The sequence below is a fragment of the Manduca sexta genome, chromosome 6 (assembly GCF_014839805.1).
Source record: "Manduca sexta isolate Smith_Timp_Sample1 chromosome 6, JHU_Msex_v1.0, whole genome shotgun sequence".
In the NCBI taxonomy this organism is placed as follows: Eukaryota; Metazoa; Arthropoda; class Insecta; order Lepidoptera; family Sphingidae; genus Manduca; species Manduca sexta.
Window position 1 is genome coordinate 8701968 of NC_051120.1, and position 18319 is coordinate 8720286.

The 18319-nt window shown below is 36.5% G+C and overlaps 1 protein-coding gene and 1 non-coding gene across 2 annotated transcripts; both read left to right on the plus strand.

Annotated features, from left to right (window-relative positions):
- Positions 1-37: 37 nt before the first annotated feature.
- On the plus strand, positions 38-15053 carry LOC115448935 (UDP-glucosyltransferase 2). The gene is made up of 9 exons (XM_037446730.1): positions 38-935; positions 3345-3503; positions 4156-4243; positions 6146-6257; positions 6937-7019; positions 11850-11986; positions 12614-12833; positions 13870-14089; positions 14727-15053. Exons 2-9 carry the CDS (start codon positions 3348-3350, stop codon positions 14986-14988), a joined length of 1278 nt encoding a protein of 425 aa, XP_037302627.1. The 5' UTR covers positions 38-935; positions 3345-3347; the 3' UTR covers positions 14989-15053.
- A 1580-nt stretch (positions 15054-16633) lies between these two features.
- Trnaa-cgc lies at positions 16634-16705 on the plus strand. Its single transcript has one exon. It is a non-coding gene; the product is annotated as a tRNA-Ala (tRNA).
- The last annotated feature ends 1614 nt before the right edge of the window (positions 16706-18319 follow it).

An 18319-nucleotide genomic window follows, 5' to 3' on the forward strand; every position in this document is an offset into this window, starting at 1 on the left:
CCACCATAGTGAAGTCAAGATTCTGTCACTTTGCGGCACCTGCATAAAAAAAATAACTGCTTGAAATTTTCTTCTACGGTCTCTGGGTGTTAATTGAGCTTTTGCGAAAGTTACTCAGTAAAAAGAACATCATCCTTGTATATACATTTCCTACTGCTAAGCAAGCTGCTTAATGCGTCACGCTGGCTTAGTGCGGCTTAAGTTCATATACCTTTCAAATTCCTTTTCCACCTCATTAAAATTTCCTCACGATATTCTTCTTTACGTGGACTTGTTATAGAGGGAGATTTGTCGTAATTTTAATTTAATTTTCTTGTTTAGCATCAAACCGAACGATAATTGATAAACGGAACTTACCTTTCCTTAGTAAAACCACGCGTATTGGTTTGTGAAACCACAGCTTCGTAGTCTCTTCTATCCCGGCTCGAACCAAAAAGTTCAGTAACTCATATTTGTATCATTAAGCGGAACAGCTTGCTTGCATACGTGTTCCTTCCTTCCTACAACTTGGCGTAATTCAAGCGGAGCGTGAAGAAGCAATTAAGTGGACCGGTATAACTGTGCCGTCTGTGGCCGTTTATTTCTTTCCAGTCGATATGTTTTTGGGCATCTATTCACTTACCATCAGCAGTAAGTTCACTTTACTGTGCCCTCGATAAGATAATCCACTTAATACAATTCTTGTCTGTGAAACCAATCGTAGTTAAATGTATTTATTTGTATTAATGGAACATCATGTATATTTAATGCCTTTGTAATATAAAGATATCCTTTTTTCTTTAATATCCCTGATTGTGATATCAGCTGATAAATATTTCATGTCCCATTTATTTATTTAGTCAGTGTATGTTTGATTAGTGATCTTTTCGTTGGTTCTTCATTGTTTTGGTTTTGAGTGTTTTTTGACATACACCTAATCTGGGTTGCGGTTTGAGGTAAACATTTTTTTTTAAATATAAGAAATTTTATAATATTTATCATGGTTACTTTTTAATTATATTTAAACAAGTTAGTGATGTGCCAAGCGAGCACGCCTGATGGTAATACAACTGCCAGTAAATAAAACAAACAGTAACGGGAATTTTAATTAAAAAATCAGTGTAGATCTGCAGTGCCCTCGTCATGCTATTATAGGTTATGACTAATATCTAGTAATTGTGCTGGATACAATGCTTCTAATAATTATACCAATATAATAAAGATGATTGAAATGAGGCTCGATATTTGTCTATATTTGAGTCTTTCCCAAAATTAATGTACGTAACCAAAGGGTCAAGGAAAAGCGGCGATAGCTTAGTTGGCAGTGGAATAGACTGCTAAGACGAATGTTCGCAAGTTCAAACCTAAGGAAACCTCTGTGCTCTCTTCTCTAAATTATCGCTTGCTTAACAGTGAAGGAAACATCGTGAGGAAATCTGCATACTTGAGAAGTTCTCTATAAGAATTTTGAGGGTATGTGAAGTCTGTCAATATGCACTAGGTCGTGGTAGTAGATAAGGAACTGATTTCGCTCATAGTAGAAAAGGGTCGTGCCCAACAGTGGGACAGTATATAATAATCAAATAAATATTGTTTCGAAATTTTCTGTTTCATTTGTTTTTTTAATACATTTGTTTTATTAAATAATAAATATAATGAATGTATCAAGGATCGTAAGTAGGTAGATAGGTAGCTTTTCGTATCGTAGGTAAATTTATTGTGACAAATATTCGGTATTATACTTTCAAAAATATAATGGTGCTCAAGGGGTTACCCATAAGACTTCGTCGGAATGCCCACATCCTTTTTCTTTTGTATAATGTTATGTTTAGTCCTATCATTCTTTCTTATCAAAAAAAATCTATTTTTATTTTTCAATGACTCACATCCCAAGTCCTTGATTACGATTATTTGATTGAGATCGTTGGTGAACCTGCTATTAAAAATGCCTGCGCACCACATTCATGGACAAATCGTTCACCGTTGAAGCTGTTCGATTGTGAAACGAGCTGCCTCTTACGGTGATACGGGCTAAAACACTGTTATCATTCAAGCAGCTAGTCAAAGATCTATCTTTCTCACTCAACAGATACATTGATGTGTATATATGTATTCTGTAGGTGTATATTATATGTGTATTTATGTATGTAATGTTTATCAATTATTTGTTATTTTATTTATTAATATAATATAATCCACTGCACTACTCTCTCTTTCTATATCTCGTTTTTATATCCATCCCATGGTTGTCTGGAAGACATTGCCTAGAGCGATAAGACCGCCATTTGTACATGTGCCTTTTGTCTCTCTTTTCTTCTTTGTATTGTTTTGTTTTTGTTTTTTGTACAGTAAACAGTAAATAAATGGTGTAAAGACGTACAACTTGCGGCTCTCTGTCCTTATGTAAAATATTTTGCCAGTGATAATGCTGATAATCTGTCTATACTAATATATATATATATGTATATACATATGTCATATACATTTAATAAAATTTATTTCACCATTTACCGATAAACCTACCTTGTTTATCTCTGCACTCGGGCAAGTAATCCGATAATCGATAATTTATCGGTTATTGGGCCATTTAAGAGGAACGATAAATTTCGGATAAAAATTCCGATGAATATCGATTATCGATAAAAAATCCTGTAACCCCTCTATTAGACTAATTTCGATTACTAATGCGCCTAATAACTTAGCCAATAAATATAACTATGAAATATGAGAAGTGAATACACTTGAATAAGCCGTTTTTACACACTCGTATAATATGGATTATTCGTCTGTACTCAATATTTAACTTCGATATAGGTCATTAATCGTAATTTAGAATTACTTTACAAAATCAATATAGTCAATAATCAAAAGGGATATTAATTATATTGGATTAAGAAATGCAATCGCATTATAATTTTTTTCAGTATATTATATACTGCTCAAAATATTAAGGGGAAGGGGATTTTATCTTTAATGGGTACGCTTCGAAGCTCATGACACTAAATGCCCAAGTCCCACAGGGTTCGGTGTTGTAACGTACCTTGTTTCTTCTGCATATCATTGTTCTGTTATCTCTCGGCAACATTCATTGTTATGCAGAAGACAGCACGGTACATGGGCGATACTATAAGTTCCTTGGTTCGTTGTAACGAGGCGCGACGATCTTGTCTTTGGGTTCCCCAAGACGTTGATGATTTCCTTCACCGTTAAAGCAAGTGTTAATACAATATACATATAATTATTTAGAAAAATCAGAGGTGTGTGCCCTTAGGATTTGAACCTGCGGACATTCGTCTTGGCAGTCCGTTCCACACCCAACTAGGCTATCGCCGATAAATTTATTATCATGATTTCTTAATTTACAGAAAATGACGACGCCACTTTTCCGGGTAGCGTTAAGTTTCTTCCTCTGTCTGTATACATGCAGCGCTTACAAGGTCTTGGTTGTATTTCCCCTACCCGGCAAGAGCCATGGCATCCTAGGATCCAGTTTAGTGAAACATCTCCTTAATTTCGGGCACGAGGTAAGTAAATTTACATATGCCATTTGACGTGGCAGTGAATGCATAAGGAGAGGATATAGAGATGTTATCTTTATTGTTAAGGTGAGCTTGGAGATGCTTCTAACTGTCACAAGACTGGCATTCTTTATTTTATATGCAACTAAATAAATAAAGTAGTCCGCAGACGGTGTCAGATTTTACTTTGAAACACTAATATACGACGTCTGCGAGACGCCTAATAGATACTGTACTTGATTGTTTGCTAGAAGAATTAGAAAAAGCTATAAGACTTAGAAATAGTTCACAATATGTAAAAGGCCAACCGACTAATAAGAAAACACTAGTCCTTTTTTATTTTTATTGCTTTGAATGGCAAGACGAGCTTGCCGTTGGCATGATGGTAAGCAACACGACCGCCTATAAGTAAACAGGAGAAACACAATTCAACATCTTCAATTACAAAGTATTGTTTGGTATTCCACTGCACTCGCCATCCTGAGACGTAAGATGTTAAGTCTTATGTCAATTAGTTACAATGTTCTTCATACCAGAATACAACAATGACTACACACTGTTGCTTGGCGGCAGAAATAGACATTGCTACCACTAGTAAACCTCGAGTCACTGTTATTAAAATACACATAAAATTACTGAATAAAATTCTTAATGACAGGTAACATATATTACTCCCTTCGTTTCTGAACGGCCACACCCCAATCTTCAGCAAGTCGACGTGAGCCTCAATTTGAATTTTATCCCGAGTAAGTACACACACTTATCCTATTTTTATCTCTGAGTGTGTAGTTTTTTTTAATGTCCTTACAAGTCAAATTTGGAGGTGATGTGTTTTCACAATTGGAGTATCAGGGGTGTGTGGCTAGGCCCGGTCCCTCCTCCCGACAGTACAATGATGGGAGTTTTGGGGCACAGCAGGGATCGTTGGGAAGAAATTTTGGGCAGATGAGGGGGGAAGAACAGGAGCATTCTTTAGGATGAGTGGAGAAGAGAAGAAAGGGAAATTTTCGCGAGTCCTTATAGGCTTCAATGTGAATATACAAGCATGAGGTTTACACACTGAATTGGGTGCCCAGGGCCGTGGCAAATGGCCTCTAGTGCAAAGGCGTGCATTCGGTGTAGAAGGGGTGTAGCTAGAGGCTTGACTAGTGCGTGTACTTTTCGCCATGTATGTTTCATTCCACGAAGCAATAGAGAGCACAAATAACCCAAAAACCTCAGACGCCAGACTTTATCGTGTCCATAAAATAATTGGGCTGTTCATAAGCTGTGGTAATCACTTAGCATCATAATATGACCCAATTAATATTATTTCGATGTTAACCTCTTAGGACAAAAGCTGAAAGCAAAAACAATTCAGTCTGTAGATATGCAGACAGTGAGTGGGGCACAGATACTGACTGTCCGGTGTGGTGTGCACGATGTGCAGCGGGCGCGCCGGGCTCGGACTGATATTGAGCAGATAAATTCAAATATGACATTGCCGGAACCGGGATTCGAACTCGAGACCTATGACTTTTTGCCTATTTAACTTATCTGAAAAAATATTTCTTCAAAATTGGTTTAATTCGTCAGTAATGTACTAAAAATAAATCTATACGATGTTTTATTCCAGAGGAGTTCTTGAACATAACCGCTCTAATGAACACTGAAATGATAAATCGCCACGACATTACAATGTTTTATACACAATTACTAAGCACGAACACATTGGAGAATGAAAACGTGCAGAAACTGATAAATGATCCACAGCAGAAGTTTGATTTGGTCATCATAGAATGGCTTTTCAGCGAATTACTGACTGGGTGAATATCTATTAAGCAATATTTTTATTACTGCCTAGCGTAGTTTTATGCGTGCGCGGTACGATGCCGTTCTAAGTTCCTGGATTTGAATCCCATGTCGGGCAATTTGATATTGGGGTCTGGTATTCAACATCAGTCCGAAGTCTGAAAGTTTCGCCAGATGGTAAGCGATACGATCACTTATAAACAGTAGAAACACCATCCAACATCATGTATTACAAAATATTGTTTGGTATTGACTACGATGGCCATCCTAAGACTCGAGATGAACATCTCGTCATATATTTTCTCCAAAGAAATATAATCTTTGTGAATCACATCAGGTTAGTTTAAGTAAATCATTATGAAGTAACAAATTGCGATGTTAGAAAAGCCGAAATAAGTAATTTTGTTCTGCTTGGAGTTTTTCAACATGAGATAAATTAAATAGAAGGATTCAAAAGTTCCGGTGTAGGTACCGTCATAAATATTCCAAATATTACTTGCAACAGGAATCTTATTTTCTATTTATTTTCCAAACTAGGCCGTACACCTGATGACAACTAACAAATTTACACAAATATAGAAAAGTAGATAAGTCTGGTATAGCGTTTCTAGAAATGAATACATTATTATTATTAAACTTATTTTTTTAAAGTTACACAAATTATACTAAACTAGCTTTTCCGGGATAAAAGTCCCGTTATATTCTCCCCAGACAGCCTATCCTTCTCAGGGTTTCAAACTATCTCCACACCAAATTTCATCGAAATCCCTTGTATTTTTTGGTTGAAAAGCATACAGCCATGTATGTACTGGATTAAGATATACGCTCCTTTCATTTAATATTTCAATTATTTCCAGGCTTTCAGCAGTATTTAATGCATGTTTTCTCCGTCAACGTACCACCTTTCTCATTTCGCCAACGTCTTCAGGAATTGTGGACGCAGATCGAAGTCACAAGTTATATGTACTGGTAAGTATTTTTTTCAGATTTTCCAATGTAAGGTCAGGGGGCCTTATTCCGTCTACAAGGGCAAGTCCGTATTTTTGCAATTACGTACGTTGTAAACGAAAACAGACTTGATAGCATAGGTAAACGCCGAATGCCCTCTATTTACCTAAAACACGGGAAAGACGGATATTCCCGCGTAGACGGAATAGGGCACCTAACCTTAATTTATTGGAAATATAAAAATATAAACTAAGGCAGGCTTGACTGTTGCAATTACCGTACTGTCTATTTATTTCTCATGTCTTTGATTTCGCCATGATTTTTCCTCAAAAGCTAATGTCTCGGAATTTACAATGAGAAATGTTTTTATTACTTCTTTGGAATACGTCTAAATATAGTTTTTGGATTTTATTGCGGTTTTTTATATTTAGTGTTCTCCCGATGTTTCGAAAACTACAGCTTTCATGTTCATGAACAGTCTTAGATAAAGGTCATCTGAAAAATCAACGATACAATATCTAAACATTTTACATTTATACACAATTTTAATTAATACATAATTCGAAAACTAGTTTTATTTCAATATCTAACCTTCGCGTAAACATAAAAATTAATAATGCTTTGAAAGAGTTAAAAGGAAACTCAAATAAGCTATAGCTAAGATTGTATGTGATTTGATTCGTTGATTTTATTTTTACAGGAAAAGCGACAATGCAGAAAATAAAGAATATGAAAGACTCATTGCTCCGATCGTAAGAAAGCGAGGGCGTGAACCTCCGTCCTATTACTTTTTCGCCAATTACAATTTTCCGCCCGGCAGTCGCACAGTAAACAGTGAATACGTTTTATCCGTATAAAATATTCTAAAAACTGTGGTCAAAGTGAAATATACTAGGTTTGTGATGCATGGAATTATAGCTTAATTAACAAGCTTTCTCAGGAAATAATTTCTACGAGCATACGTCCACAATTTAGTGAGTTATAAGTGTTTTTATTACTTAAAATATTGCAACGCATTCCTAACCTACGACAACTCGCCGCTCGCTCGTTGTGCCGCATTCCACGCTTATCTATCGCCCGCAATACCTACCCCGCACGTGTTTATATTTGCATGCATTTTGTTCGAAAAGATGAATAGACAAAAATCATCTAAATTAAATCTTAATGATGAATCAGATAACAATGTTACTTTGCGAAAAAAACAGGTTGAGAATGTCAATAATTATATTACTATAGATACCCTAAAAGAATTTTTGGACGCCGATAAACAGGAAATAAAGTCAGTCATTCAATCTAGCATCAATGGGTTATCTAATCAGATCATTGCTATAACAACTCAATGCGCTGGCTATCAAGAATCGCTGGTGTTCGTGAGTAAGCAATATGACGACCTATTAAAAGAGCTCGCTGATGTTAAGAAATTGCTTGGCAGCACTTCCTCTGAATTAAAATGTATTAAAGATGAAAATAAAAAAACTCAAAGAAGAGATTCTTGCTCAAACTACGAGGATTAAAGCATTAGAAGAGGACAGAATGAAACAACAGCAGTGGACACGTTTGCAGAATATTGAAGTAACCGGGGTACCTGAAAACCCGGAAGAAAACACAGTAAATATTATTACAAAAGTAGCACAGCATATTGGGGCCTCAATCGAACCGACGGACATCGAGTTTGCTCACCGGGTGCAGCCGCGGCGCGCAGCGAGCGCCGCTCGCGCACGACCTATCATCGTTCGCCTAAAACAACGTGCTATTAAGGACCGAATTGTAGCAGCGGCTCGTAAACGTCACAACTTAAATACTAAGGAGTTAGGTATGGGGGACGAGAGTACTCGGATTTACGTGAATGAACATCTTACGGTAGAAAATAAAATACTTCTAAATGAATGTAAATTAAGGGCTAAAGAAGCCAATTATAAATTTATATGGACAAAAAACTGCCGCGTTTATGTGCGGAGAAACGAGGCTTCGCCCCTCATCCTAATATCTTGTTCCACCGATCTGTCCAAGATCGTTTAATAATGTATTTACTTATACTTGCTGCTGTTAATTTAGTCTACTCTAGTTGCTTATTACACTCACATAATAGCGTTATAAACTATTATCATTACACTACGTATAGCACATCCTTAAACACATTTATACAAACACATTGCACACACACAAAAATACATCACCAAATACAAAATAGTAATTTAAAAAATACATTGTCTAGTACACATACTCATTTATTGCTAACGTTTCTTACTTTATATCTATGTGCTGATCATTATATTTTAGTCTTGTTCGTAAAGCTAATAATCTATTATGATGGCATACATCATTGTCTTATGAGTAAAGTAAAATCTATATTATTATTAAACTATAAAATATCTTTAGACACTATTAACAGTTCGTATACACATTATTATATTTATGGCTAACAAAGGTAAAAATTTAAAACTCTTCTATCAAAATGTTAGAGGTCTGCGAACAAAGACTAATATATTTTATAATAACATTCTTCTATCAAATCATGATATTATCATGATCACTGAAACCTGGCTCTGTGATGGTATTTTAGATGCAGAAGTCTGTCATGAGAAATACACTATTTTTCGTCGAGATCGCGGGTCCCTTGGGGGCGGTGTTATAATATTGAGTCGCTCTGATTTACAAGCGCAAGTTAGGCCGGAGTACTACCGTACTGCCCTTGAGTGCATTTGGGTCACTATTCCTGCCAAAACAATAGGTTCGACATTTAACCTCCATATAGCAGTAGTTTATATACCCCCTAACACGCAAATACCTCTGCGAACTAAAGAATTAATAGAAATACTCACAACATTTCGTGACGAACACCCTCACGATCATTTACTTGTGGCAGGTGATTTTAACTTATCGTGCCTGAATTGGACATCTGGCCAACCCGTAATTCTTAAAAAAGGATCTGTGGACGTGCAAACTGCAGCATCTGAATTAATATCAAACTTCTCTTTTATAGGTCTTTCACAGTACAATAAGCTCAGTAATAGCAGTAGTAATACCCTAGACTTAGTCTTTTCGGATTTCCCTATAAGCATACAAAAATCGAGCTCAGCGCTTGTACCCGAAGATCCTTACCATCCATCTCTCGACATCACTGCCACAGACCTTATAATGCCTTTTCTTAAGCCGTGCTCAAAAATGAAATACCAATTTAGACGTGGAGACTATCTTAATATCAATAACTTACTTTCTAAACAAGATTGGAGCTTTATCTCAACTGATCCTTATTTGGATAATATTACAGATCAATTTTACTCAATCATAAATAAAATAATTGATAAGTTTATACCGAAAGTTCGCTGTGGTGGAACATATTCCTACCCACTGTGGTACAGTAGGGCACTTATTAACTTAATAAAAGAAAAAAGTAAATTGCACGCATCTTGGAAAAAACACAAAAATCAGCTGGATTATGAACTCTTCTCAGAGTTAAGGAGCAGACAAAAGAAATTACAAAAGGAATGTTATGTATCATATACAAAGTTTGCTCAAGAAACAATTAAATCCAACCCTAAATTCTTTTGGAATTATGTAAAGTCTAAGCGCAAAAATTGTTCTAATTTCCCCCAACAAATGAATTATGGTGCTACGCAAATTGATAACCCAGTAGATATTTGTTCTGCATTCAATGAATTTTTCAAAAGGAACTTCAGTTTACCTTTACAATATTATTCATCACCGTTTTTAACACTGACAATTTACATTTAAATATAATTCATGACATCTCAATTAGTCCACAAGAAGTTCAAAAACTATTAAGCAATCTTGATATAAATAAGGGAGCTGGTTGTGACAATGTACCTCCTATATTTTTTAAAAAGTGTGCCCATACCTTAGCTGTACCAATTTCGTTGTTATTCAACAGATCCTTGCATGATGGACATTTTCCGAATGATTGGAAAAAAGCTCATGTTATTCCAACATACAAAAAAGGTCTCAAAACTTCGATTGAAAACTACCGCCCTATATCAATACTTAACGTTCTTAGTAAATTGTTAGAAAAAATTGTCCATGCGCAAATATATCCTGTAATATCACCCTCAATTCCTCCTGAGCAACATGGATTTATTAAGGGAAGGTCAACAGCAACTAACTTAGGTACCTTTATTGACTACGTTGCTACTAGCATGGATGGTGGCTCGCAAGTTGATGTAGTCTATACCGATTTTGAGAAAGCTTTCGATCGTGTAGATCATGTTATACTTCTACGTAAGCTTTATGAACTAGGCATTCGGGGAAACCTGCTAAGATGGATGGAGTCATATCTGCATAAACGATCTCAAGCAGTCACTGTAGGAGGCTTTCGTTCCGACTTTATAGAAATCCCATCTGGTATCCCACAAGGTTCTATCTTGGGGCCTCTACTATACGCAGCCTATTTGTATGATGTAGATAAATGCTTTCAACACGCTAAATTTCTTATGTACGCTGACGACACAAAAATATTTATGAAAATCAAGGACACTGCTGACTGTATAAAACTCCAAAGTGATCTTAATCGACTCAGTGAATATTACGAACTAAACCGTATTGATATAAATATTAGTAAATGTCATTATATTTCTTTTACTCGTAAAAGAAGTCCCACACCCTTTAATTATCAAATAAGTAAAATAAACATAAACAAACAGCGATTAGTTAAGGATTTGGGCGTACTAATAGATGATAAACTTACTTTCTCCGGACATATTGAATATGTTGTTCAAAAATCTTATAAGAGTCTTGGATTTATCTTGCGAATTAGTAAACCTTTCACAGATATAGGTTGTTTAAAATTACTTTATAATTCATATGTAAAAAGCATTCTTGAGTACTGCAGTATTATCTGGAACCCTCACTATATAACATACATCAACAGTGTTGAGAGCATACAGTGCAAATTTGTGAAACATCTCAATTATAGAAAACACAGATACTTTAACAAATACGAAGATTCCTGTAAGTATCATAGACTCACTAGCCTAGAATATAGACGCACATTAATAGATATGGCTTTTCTACATGGTGTGTGCAATGGATACATTGACTGCTTCTCTCTCACAAGTAAAATTTTACGTTTCTGCATCCCTCAACATTTCACGCGAAATCCGAGCCTATTTGCGGTTTCTCACTCGTATACGAATTACGCGCAGAATTCAATAGTGAGCCGACTACAAAGAGTTTATAATAAGAAGTTTATGTCAGCTGACATTTTTCATGCAAGCAAAAACAAATTTAAATGTGATGTTTTAAAAATTCTTTATGAAGACAATGTAATACAAATAAATAACTAAATAATACATATGTAAATATATAAATATATATAAATGGTGACACGCACGCACACACACACGCACATACACATGCACACACACGCACATACACACGCACACACACACACACACACACACACACACACACACACACACACACTCACATATATATGCTCCTCTAGAAACACTATCCCACTTTTGACTGCCTGTTATTTAAACGTGTAAACAAAATGTAAATCCGTTATTGGCCTTAAGATAAGTGTATCAGATTGTGTCACTCTAGTATTAAGGGCTGTGGATTTTTTAAATAAATAAAATAAAAAAAAAAAAAAAAATTACGACGTGAAGTACAACGCCTCTCTAGTTCTGGGTAACTCCCACGTTTCCTTGGGCCAGGCGACGACTGTACCAGAAGCTTACAAGGCTGTAGGAGGATACCATGTTGATGAAGAAGTACTACCACTGCCCCCGGTACCATCTTATTTCCTTTCAATATTATAAATGGGAAAGATTGTAAAACGCCAGGATGTTGGTTAGATGTAAACGTAGAAACTGCTGGACCGATTTGGTAAAGAGATTACATACGGGCGAAGCCGTGGGCAATATCTAGTACAATAATAAATCTATCATTATTTAAACATTGATATAAATTATTATCTCAATTATTTAATAAAGTTAATATTCTACTTCGAAATAATACCATATAATAGACATATACTGTCTATATTTTTTATATTTTCAGTGATGCCTTTACTAGCCAACAACACAACATCACGCATTTTTCCCCGAAAGAGTATGCAGAGGCGCAACCAGGGCAATCACTTTTCGCCAAGTGTTCCGTCCTATGATATGATAGGGGGCGAGCCTATCGCCATAAAGGGCGCAAATTCCAGACTCCGGGCTGATACTGTGTAGAAAAACCCAAATATCACTTTGCCCGACCCAGTATTGAAACCCATGACCTTAGAGCGCTGTCATACCGCGCATGCAGTAAAACTACGCCACCGAGGCAGTCTGTTACTAACCAAAATTGTACCAGTTGCCTATCTAGAGTTACATTATTTAAATTTCCTAACAATAGCTGCAATTCGCCTACAGAATATACAACATATAATGGACAAAGCCAAACATGGAGTAATATTCTTCAGCATGGGATCTCAATTGAACAGCAAGGATATACCCGAAGATATCAAGAGAAAACTTCTTGAATTGTTCGGTGCCTTTAAGCAAACAGTTATATGGAAATTCGAAGAGAAACCCGATCAATTACCTAACAACGTTCATGTCTTGAAATGGGCACCGCAACAGAGCATTTTAGGTAAAATTTATTTTATCGAACCCATAATAATTTGACATTTAAAATCAAATACTTTATTGATCACGTAGGCGAATAAAGTTGCGCTTATGATACGTCAATACAATTTATAAGAATAATTATTATTATTTCCAAATGACAATTGAAATCACTTATATAACTATGGATATTTTAAATTAGGCATAAAATTAATAACGAATACAAAGTATAAATGAAACAATGTAGCCTGCTAGGGCTGGCTGGTAGGGGAAAATAAAAGGACAACGCGTCGCGATCCTTGCCGGCGAAGACATGAGCCCTAGCTTAACTAACCTACCAGCTTTTCATTAGGTATCTCAGTGATAACTACCCGAAGGAAAAAGGCAGAAAGAAACTCCGTGCTTACTTTTGTAAAACACATGCTCACACCTTTTCTGTATACCCCGAGGGGTAGGCAGAGACGTAACTGGTTCAGCCATTTTTCACCGTGTGTATTCCATCCCATGATGTGATACGGGGCCAGCCTATCGCTAAATCGCGCACAAATTCCAGACTCACGATTCATACTGACTGAAATAATTAAAATAGTAAAAATCACCTTGCCCGAATCCGGTATCGAATTCAAGACCGCAACTACTCCGGTCGTGCAATAACACAACTACGCCACCGAGGGAGTAAGAAAATTTTAATTAATTAGAATTGAGTATTATCTACGTAATATTTATCACGAAATAGCGGGAAATAACAATATTTGATTATCTATATTGACGCGTTATATTGAGACCATCCTCCCTTTTGTTGTTGGTAAAAATATATTTAACTATAAATACGCATTGTAGCTACCTGATTCAACGGTGGCGGGTAAATAATACTTACGACCTGCAAACTGAGAGGTTCTGGGTTCGAATGCCAAGTCGGACAACACTGTTTTTCTAATAAAATTGAGGCAGGGGTTGACACGCGCTCGGTCATTAAAATTAAGTCAGCAGTCAACATGCTTAAATAAATATTACGTCGACTCAACATATACGTGATAAGTCAATTATGGTTTTTTTGACAGCACATCCTAATTGCGTCCTTTTCATAACCCACGGCGGTCAGTTGTCGACCACAGAAGCCATCCATTTTGGAGTACCAATCATCGGCATACCAGTCTTCGGTGATCAATTTGTAAACATTGCAAGAGCTGTCAACAAAGGTTTTGCTTTGCAAGTAAAACTATCTTATTCTTTGGCAGAAGATCTGAAGTTGGCTATTCAGGAGATTTTGAATAATCAAATGTGAGTAGTATATAATTGACCTTACAGGTTAATTTAGCAAGATGACATTACATTCTTCTTGGAAGTAACTTTACAATAAGTTACTTAGTAATGGTAAAGTAAAAAAAATATTTCATAACAGTATAACTTTGGCCGACGGAAATCGAAAATCTGGTACCTATGCGGCCTTATTCTTTTTGACAATGTAACTCGTAACACTGCCGTGTTACGTTATCTTCGTGTTTGTGAGGAATGACATTCTGTATGCCAGTTTCTATTGACTTAAACGCGACGCGGTGCGTTAGGTGTTTATTATGCACTGGCAAAATAACGTGTAGCATAGAGAGTAGGGGCCCTTATGGTAAGCGGAGTGGAGCCAAGTAGCATGTCGACTGACGACAGATCGTCCCTCGCCAGACACATTTTTTTTAACATGACCCTACGTTTTTGAACCTGGCAAAGGCCGTCTAATACAAACACACCGGATTATCGGGTGAGCGCTGTAGGCGTTCGCAACCCTTAAAATTAAGTGACCGTGCTGAGGGCAACCCGCTAACGGGGTACGAACTTCGTTCCAGGACGATCTCTGGGAGAGGACGGTGACTGAGAGGGTCAGACACAAATCGTATGCGTAATTATTCCTTAATTTCTGTTTTAGATATACGGAGAAAATAAAGAGATTATCAGTCGTATACCATCACCGTCCAGTGAAGCCTGGTACCGAAATTGTTCATTGGGCCGAACACGTCATCATAACTCAAGGAGCTCCACATCTTAGATCTTATGGATCCCTGGTACCGTGGTATCAGAAACTATATTTAGATCTGATCGTGATAATAATTGCTCTAGTATTGGTATTGAAGCGCATTCTCAAGTTCTTTTTCTCAAAGAAGATAAGTAACAGCAAGAAGAATAATTAAATTTCAGTAGAGTTAATGTTTTTTTTATTAAATGTTTTAAAAATGAATACTTATTGAACTTTTATTATCTGGTACGAATAATACCAGATGGGAATGGAAATGGTAATGGTAATCTTTTAAATAAGTTTGAACTTGTTTTAATCATTTCATTTATAGTATTAATAGCAGGGGCTCGTTGAGTTTTTCGGGATAAAAGTCCTTCTATATTTCTCCCGGGATAGAAAGTAGCCTATATAGCCCTTCCAGGATCTTAAACTATCTCTATACCAAATTTCAAACAAATTCGTTCAATAGATTTTGAGAAAATCGATAACATACTGACAGACAGAAAAGAGGACTTTGTTTTATAATAATAAAAAACAAAGTCATCGAATTGATCAGTCTTACCATTCAGAGCTCCAATGGAAGTGAAGGAAAATTATTTTTAATAAAATAGTCCATCTATGATACCATGATTGATTTCACCTGTAATATAAACCAACGTCAATTGGTAATATACCTATTCCACTTATGATTTTATGTCTTAGGACATGATTTTCAGCCGTTTTCAAGCGTTCCTAATCTTAATCTCGATGCAGTCCCGAGAATAGACCAATCAAATTGGTGAATATTTAAAAATCTTTCTTTTCATTGCTCCATTACGCGTTGGATCAGATACAACGATTGAAAACGGTTATTAAAACCGGCTAAGATGTCGCAATATTGTCAAAAATATACACCGTTACGTAGGTCTCCTGGGAAGGTACCATTGTAATGTCTATTTCTGCCGTCAAGGAGCAGTGTGTAGTAAACAATACTTTGTAATTCAAGGTGTTGGATGGTGTTTCTACTGTCAAAAGGCGATCGTATCGCTTATCAGGCGAACGGCAAGCTTGTCCCGTTATTCATAGCAATAAAAAACATATAATGGGAACAATGCGTTAAAATGACTAAATAAGTAATGTGAAATCGAACCAAGGTCTTGCGTAACCGACTACCCTATCAACGACAATTAACAATGGGTCAGCATGAATCTCTACATCCTGCTTATTTGCGGACAAAACATTTTGCGCTGTTATTATAGCAAATTACATACAAAATTAACTGAATAATGGCACTTGTTTGTAAAGCTATAATTCATAGTTCCTAGCTCATTATTACATGATTGGCTTTTGCCTGCGGATTCGCCCGCTAGGAAAAGTTTTCTAGGGATAAAAGGTAGGCTATAACACTCAAGGGTAATGGCTTCCTTTTAGTAAAAAAACAAAATTGGTTTAGTAGTTCATAAGATTAGCGCAATCAAAAAAACTATTCAGCTTTATATAATAGTATAGATACTTACAATACTATTAATTTTATATACATCGCTATTGTGTTATGTATCCAGGCAGTAATGAGGCGACTAAATATGGTGAATATGAGGCACGCGCGCACTTAATTGCAAACTTCATTAGCCTTTACTTGGTGGTATGGTATAAGTCACCTTGTTCGTGCATGCTCTAGTAACTTTTAATCTTTGTGCTTCTCATAAGGTTGCTTTTCGCGATGTTACAACACGCAAGCTGCGCATTCGCAGCTAGTTTGCCATATTTGTAGACTTCCTTAAAATGCAATGATACTTAACTGGTTACAACAAATAAACGATTAGTTTGACAACATGTTCATCGGGGGTGTAACTCAGTGGTAGAGTGTCTGCTTCGCATGCTGAAAGTCCTGGCTTCAAATCCCAGCACCTCCAAACTATTTGCAATTTTTGATATGTTGAAAATCCGTTTTTGGGGATTTTTGGAAGCTTTTTCATACAACACAACCTCTTTTTAAGGTTTTTACGTGCATAGCTATAGGCAGATTTTAGTATAAAAGTAACGAATTTAAGCAACCTATATCCCAAAAATAGACCTTATTTCATGTCCATTAGTGTCGCCCTTAAAGGGCTGCCTGCAGCCGCTGACAGTTAAGCCGTTGGCATTGTATAATTTAATGAAGTATCTAAAGTCCCTATTAATAAATAAATCTTACTTTTGAGTAGCATCTTAAATAGTTTTAATCAATGAAACTTGAGCTGTCATTTAAACGTCTGTAGTCAGCCGAGAGCACAGTTTAATAAAACAAACTCAAGATCTGTTATATACTGTTACTCAAGTTATCATTTGAGACGTCGTTATTTTTAAATAGTGACGATATTAAGATGCTGACTGCAATCTGGCAGCGTCTTGGCTGATATCGTGCTTCGGATCAATACTTTTTTTTAACCTGTCTTACGTTTAGACTGAAAAGGGTCGCCTTATACTAACACACAGGACTTTCGGGTAGGCGCATGAGGCGCTTGCCTGGGTGGTGTAGTTGTATTGCATGCTCGATACGGCAGCGTTCTGAGGTCTTGGGTTCGAATCCCGGGTCGGGCAAAGTGATATTAGGGGTTTTTTGCTCAGTGTCAGCGCGGAGTTTGAAATTTGTGTTCGTTATTGCGATAGGCTTGCGGCCTATCACATCATGGGACGGAACACAATGCGTGATGTGTGTTTGTGCATTAGGCCCTCGCAACCCTTAAAAGTTAAACGACTATGCTGAGGGTCTCCCACTAACGGGTTACGGACCTCGGCTCATGACGGTCAGTGGGAGAGGATGAAACATCAACGATTATGGGAGCATACTGAGTAGCATCTAATAATGAGTATAAACTTTATACTTTTGGTATTGTTTCTTATTTTTTTATAAATAATAATGAACTTTAGCCTTATACCGAGTTTAACATACGAATGCTATATATTGAAATTTACAGCCAAAGCGAAACATAAAATTAATATCTGCCAGCGAGGACTAGAACAATGGGCAGGCCACGTAGCGAGACTTACAGATCTGAGATGGACTGTAAAGACGGCGCATTGGAAAGGTTCAATAGGCAAAAGAGGCAGAGGGAGACCCCAGACACGATAGGAAGACGAAATCAAAAAGATTGGCGGCCCAAGTTGGGTGCAAATAGCACAAGACCGAGAAAAATGGGCATCATTGGAGGAGGCCTTTATCCAATAAGGGAGTCCTTGCATAGAAGAACTAACAAAACTAACAATTAATTTAAATTTAACTAACAAAATAACACACCTATTATTAATAAGATAATCCTGTAATAATGCAAGGAATAATAAGGCTTTTTTTTATTATTCCTCGTTTATATATTAATTGCATTAAAATGCATTGCAGTGTCTGTACTATGTCAAACAGTGTCAGTTGATCTACTCGTTCTCATAAAGTATTCATATATTATCATTCCAATGCATATGTTATGTGATTATAAAATGGATGTGTGGTATGTCTACTTAACACATATATGTAGGGACTCGGCAAAAAATAC

Coding starts and splice junctions, on each gene's coding strand:
- LOC115448935 (XM_037446730.1), top strand. CDS start 3,348: ATGACGACGCCACTTTTCCGGGTAGCGTTAAGTTTCTTCCTCTGTCTG. Junction 3,504..4,155: donor TCCTTAATTTCGGGCACGAG/GTAAGTAAATTT, acceptor TCTTAATGACAG/GTAACATATATTACTCCCTT. Junction 6,258..6,936: donor GTCACAAGTTATATGTACTG/GTAAGTATTTTT, acceptor TTATTTTTACAG/GAAAAGCGACAATGCAGAAA.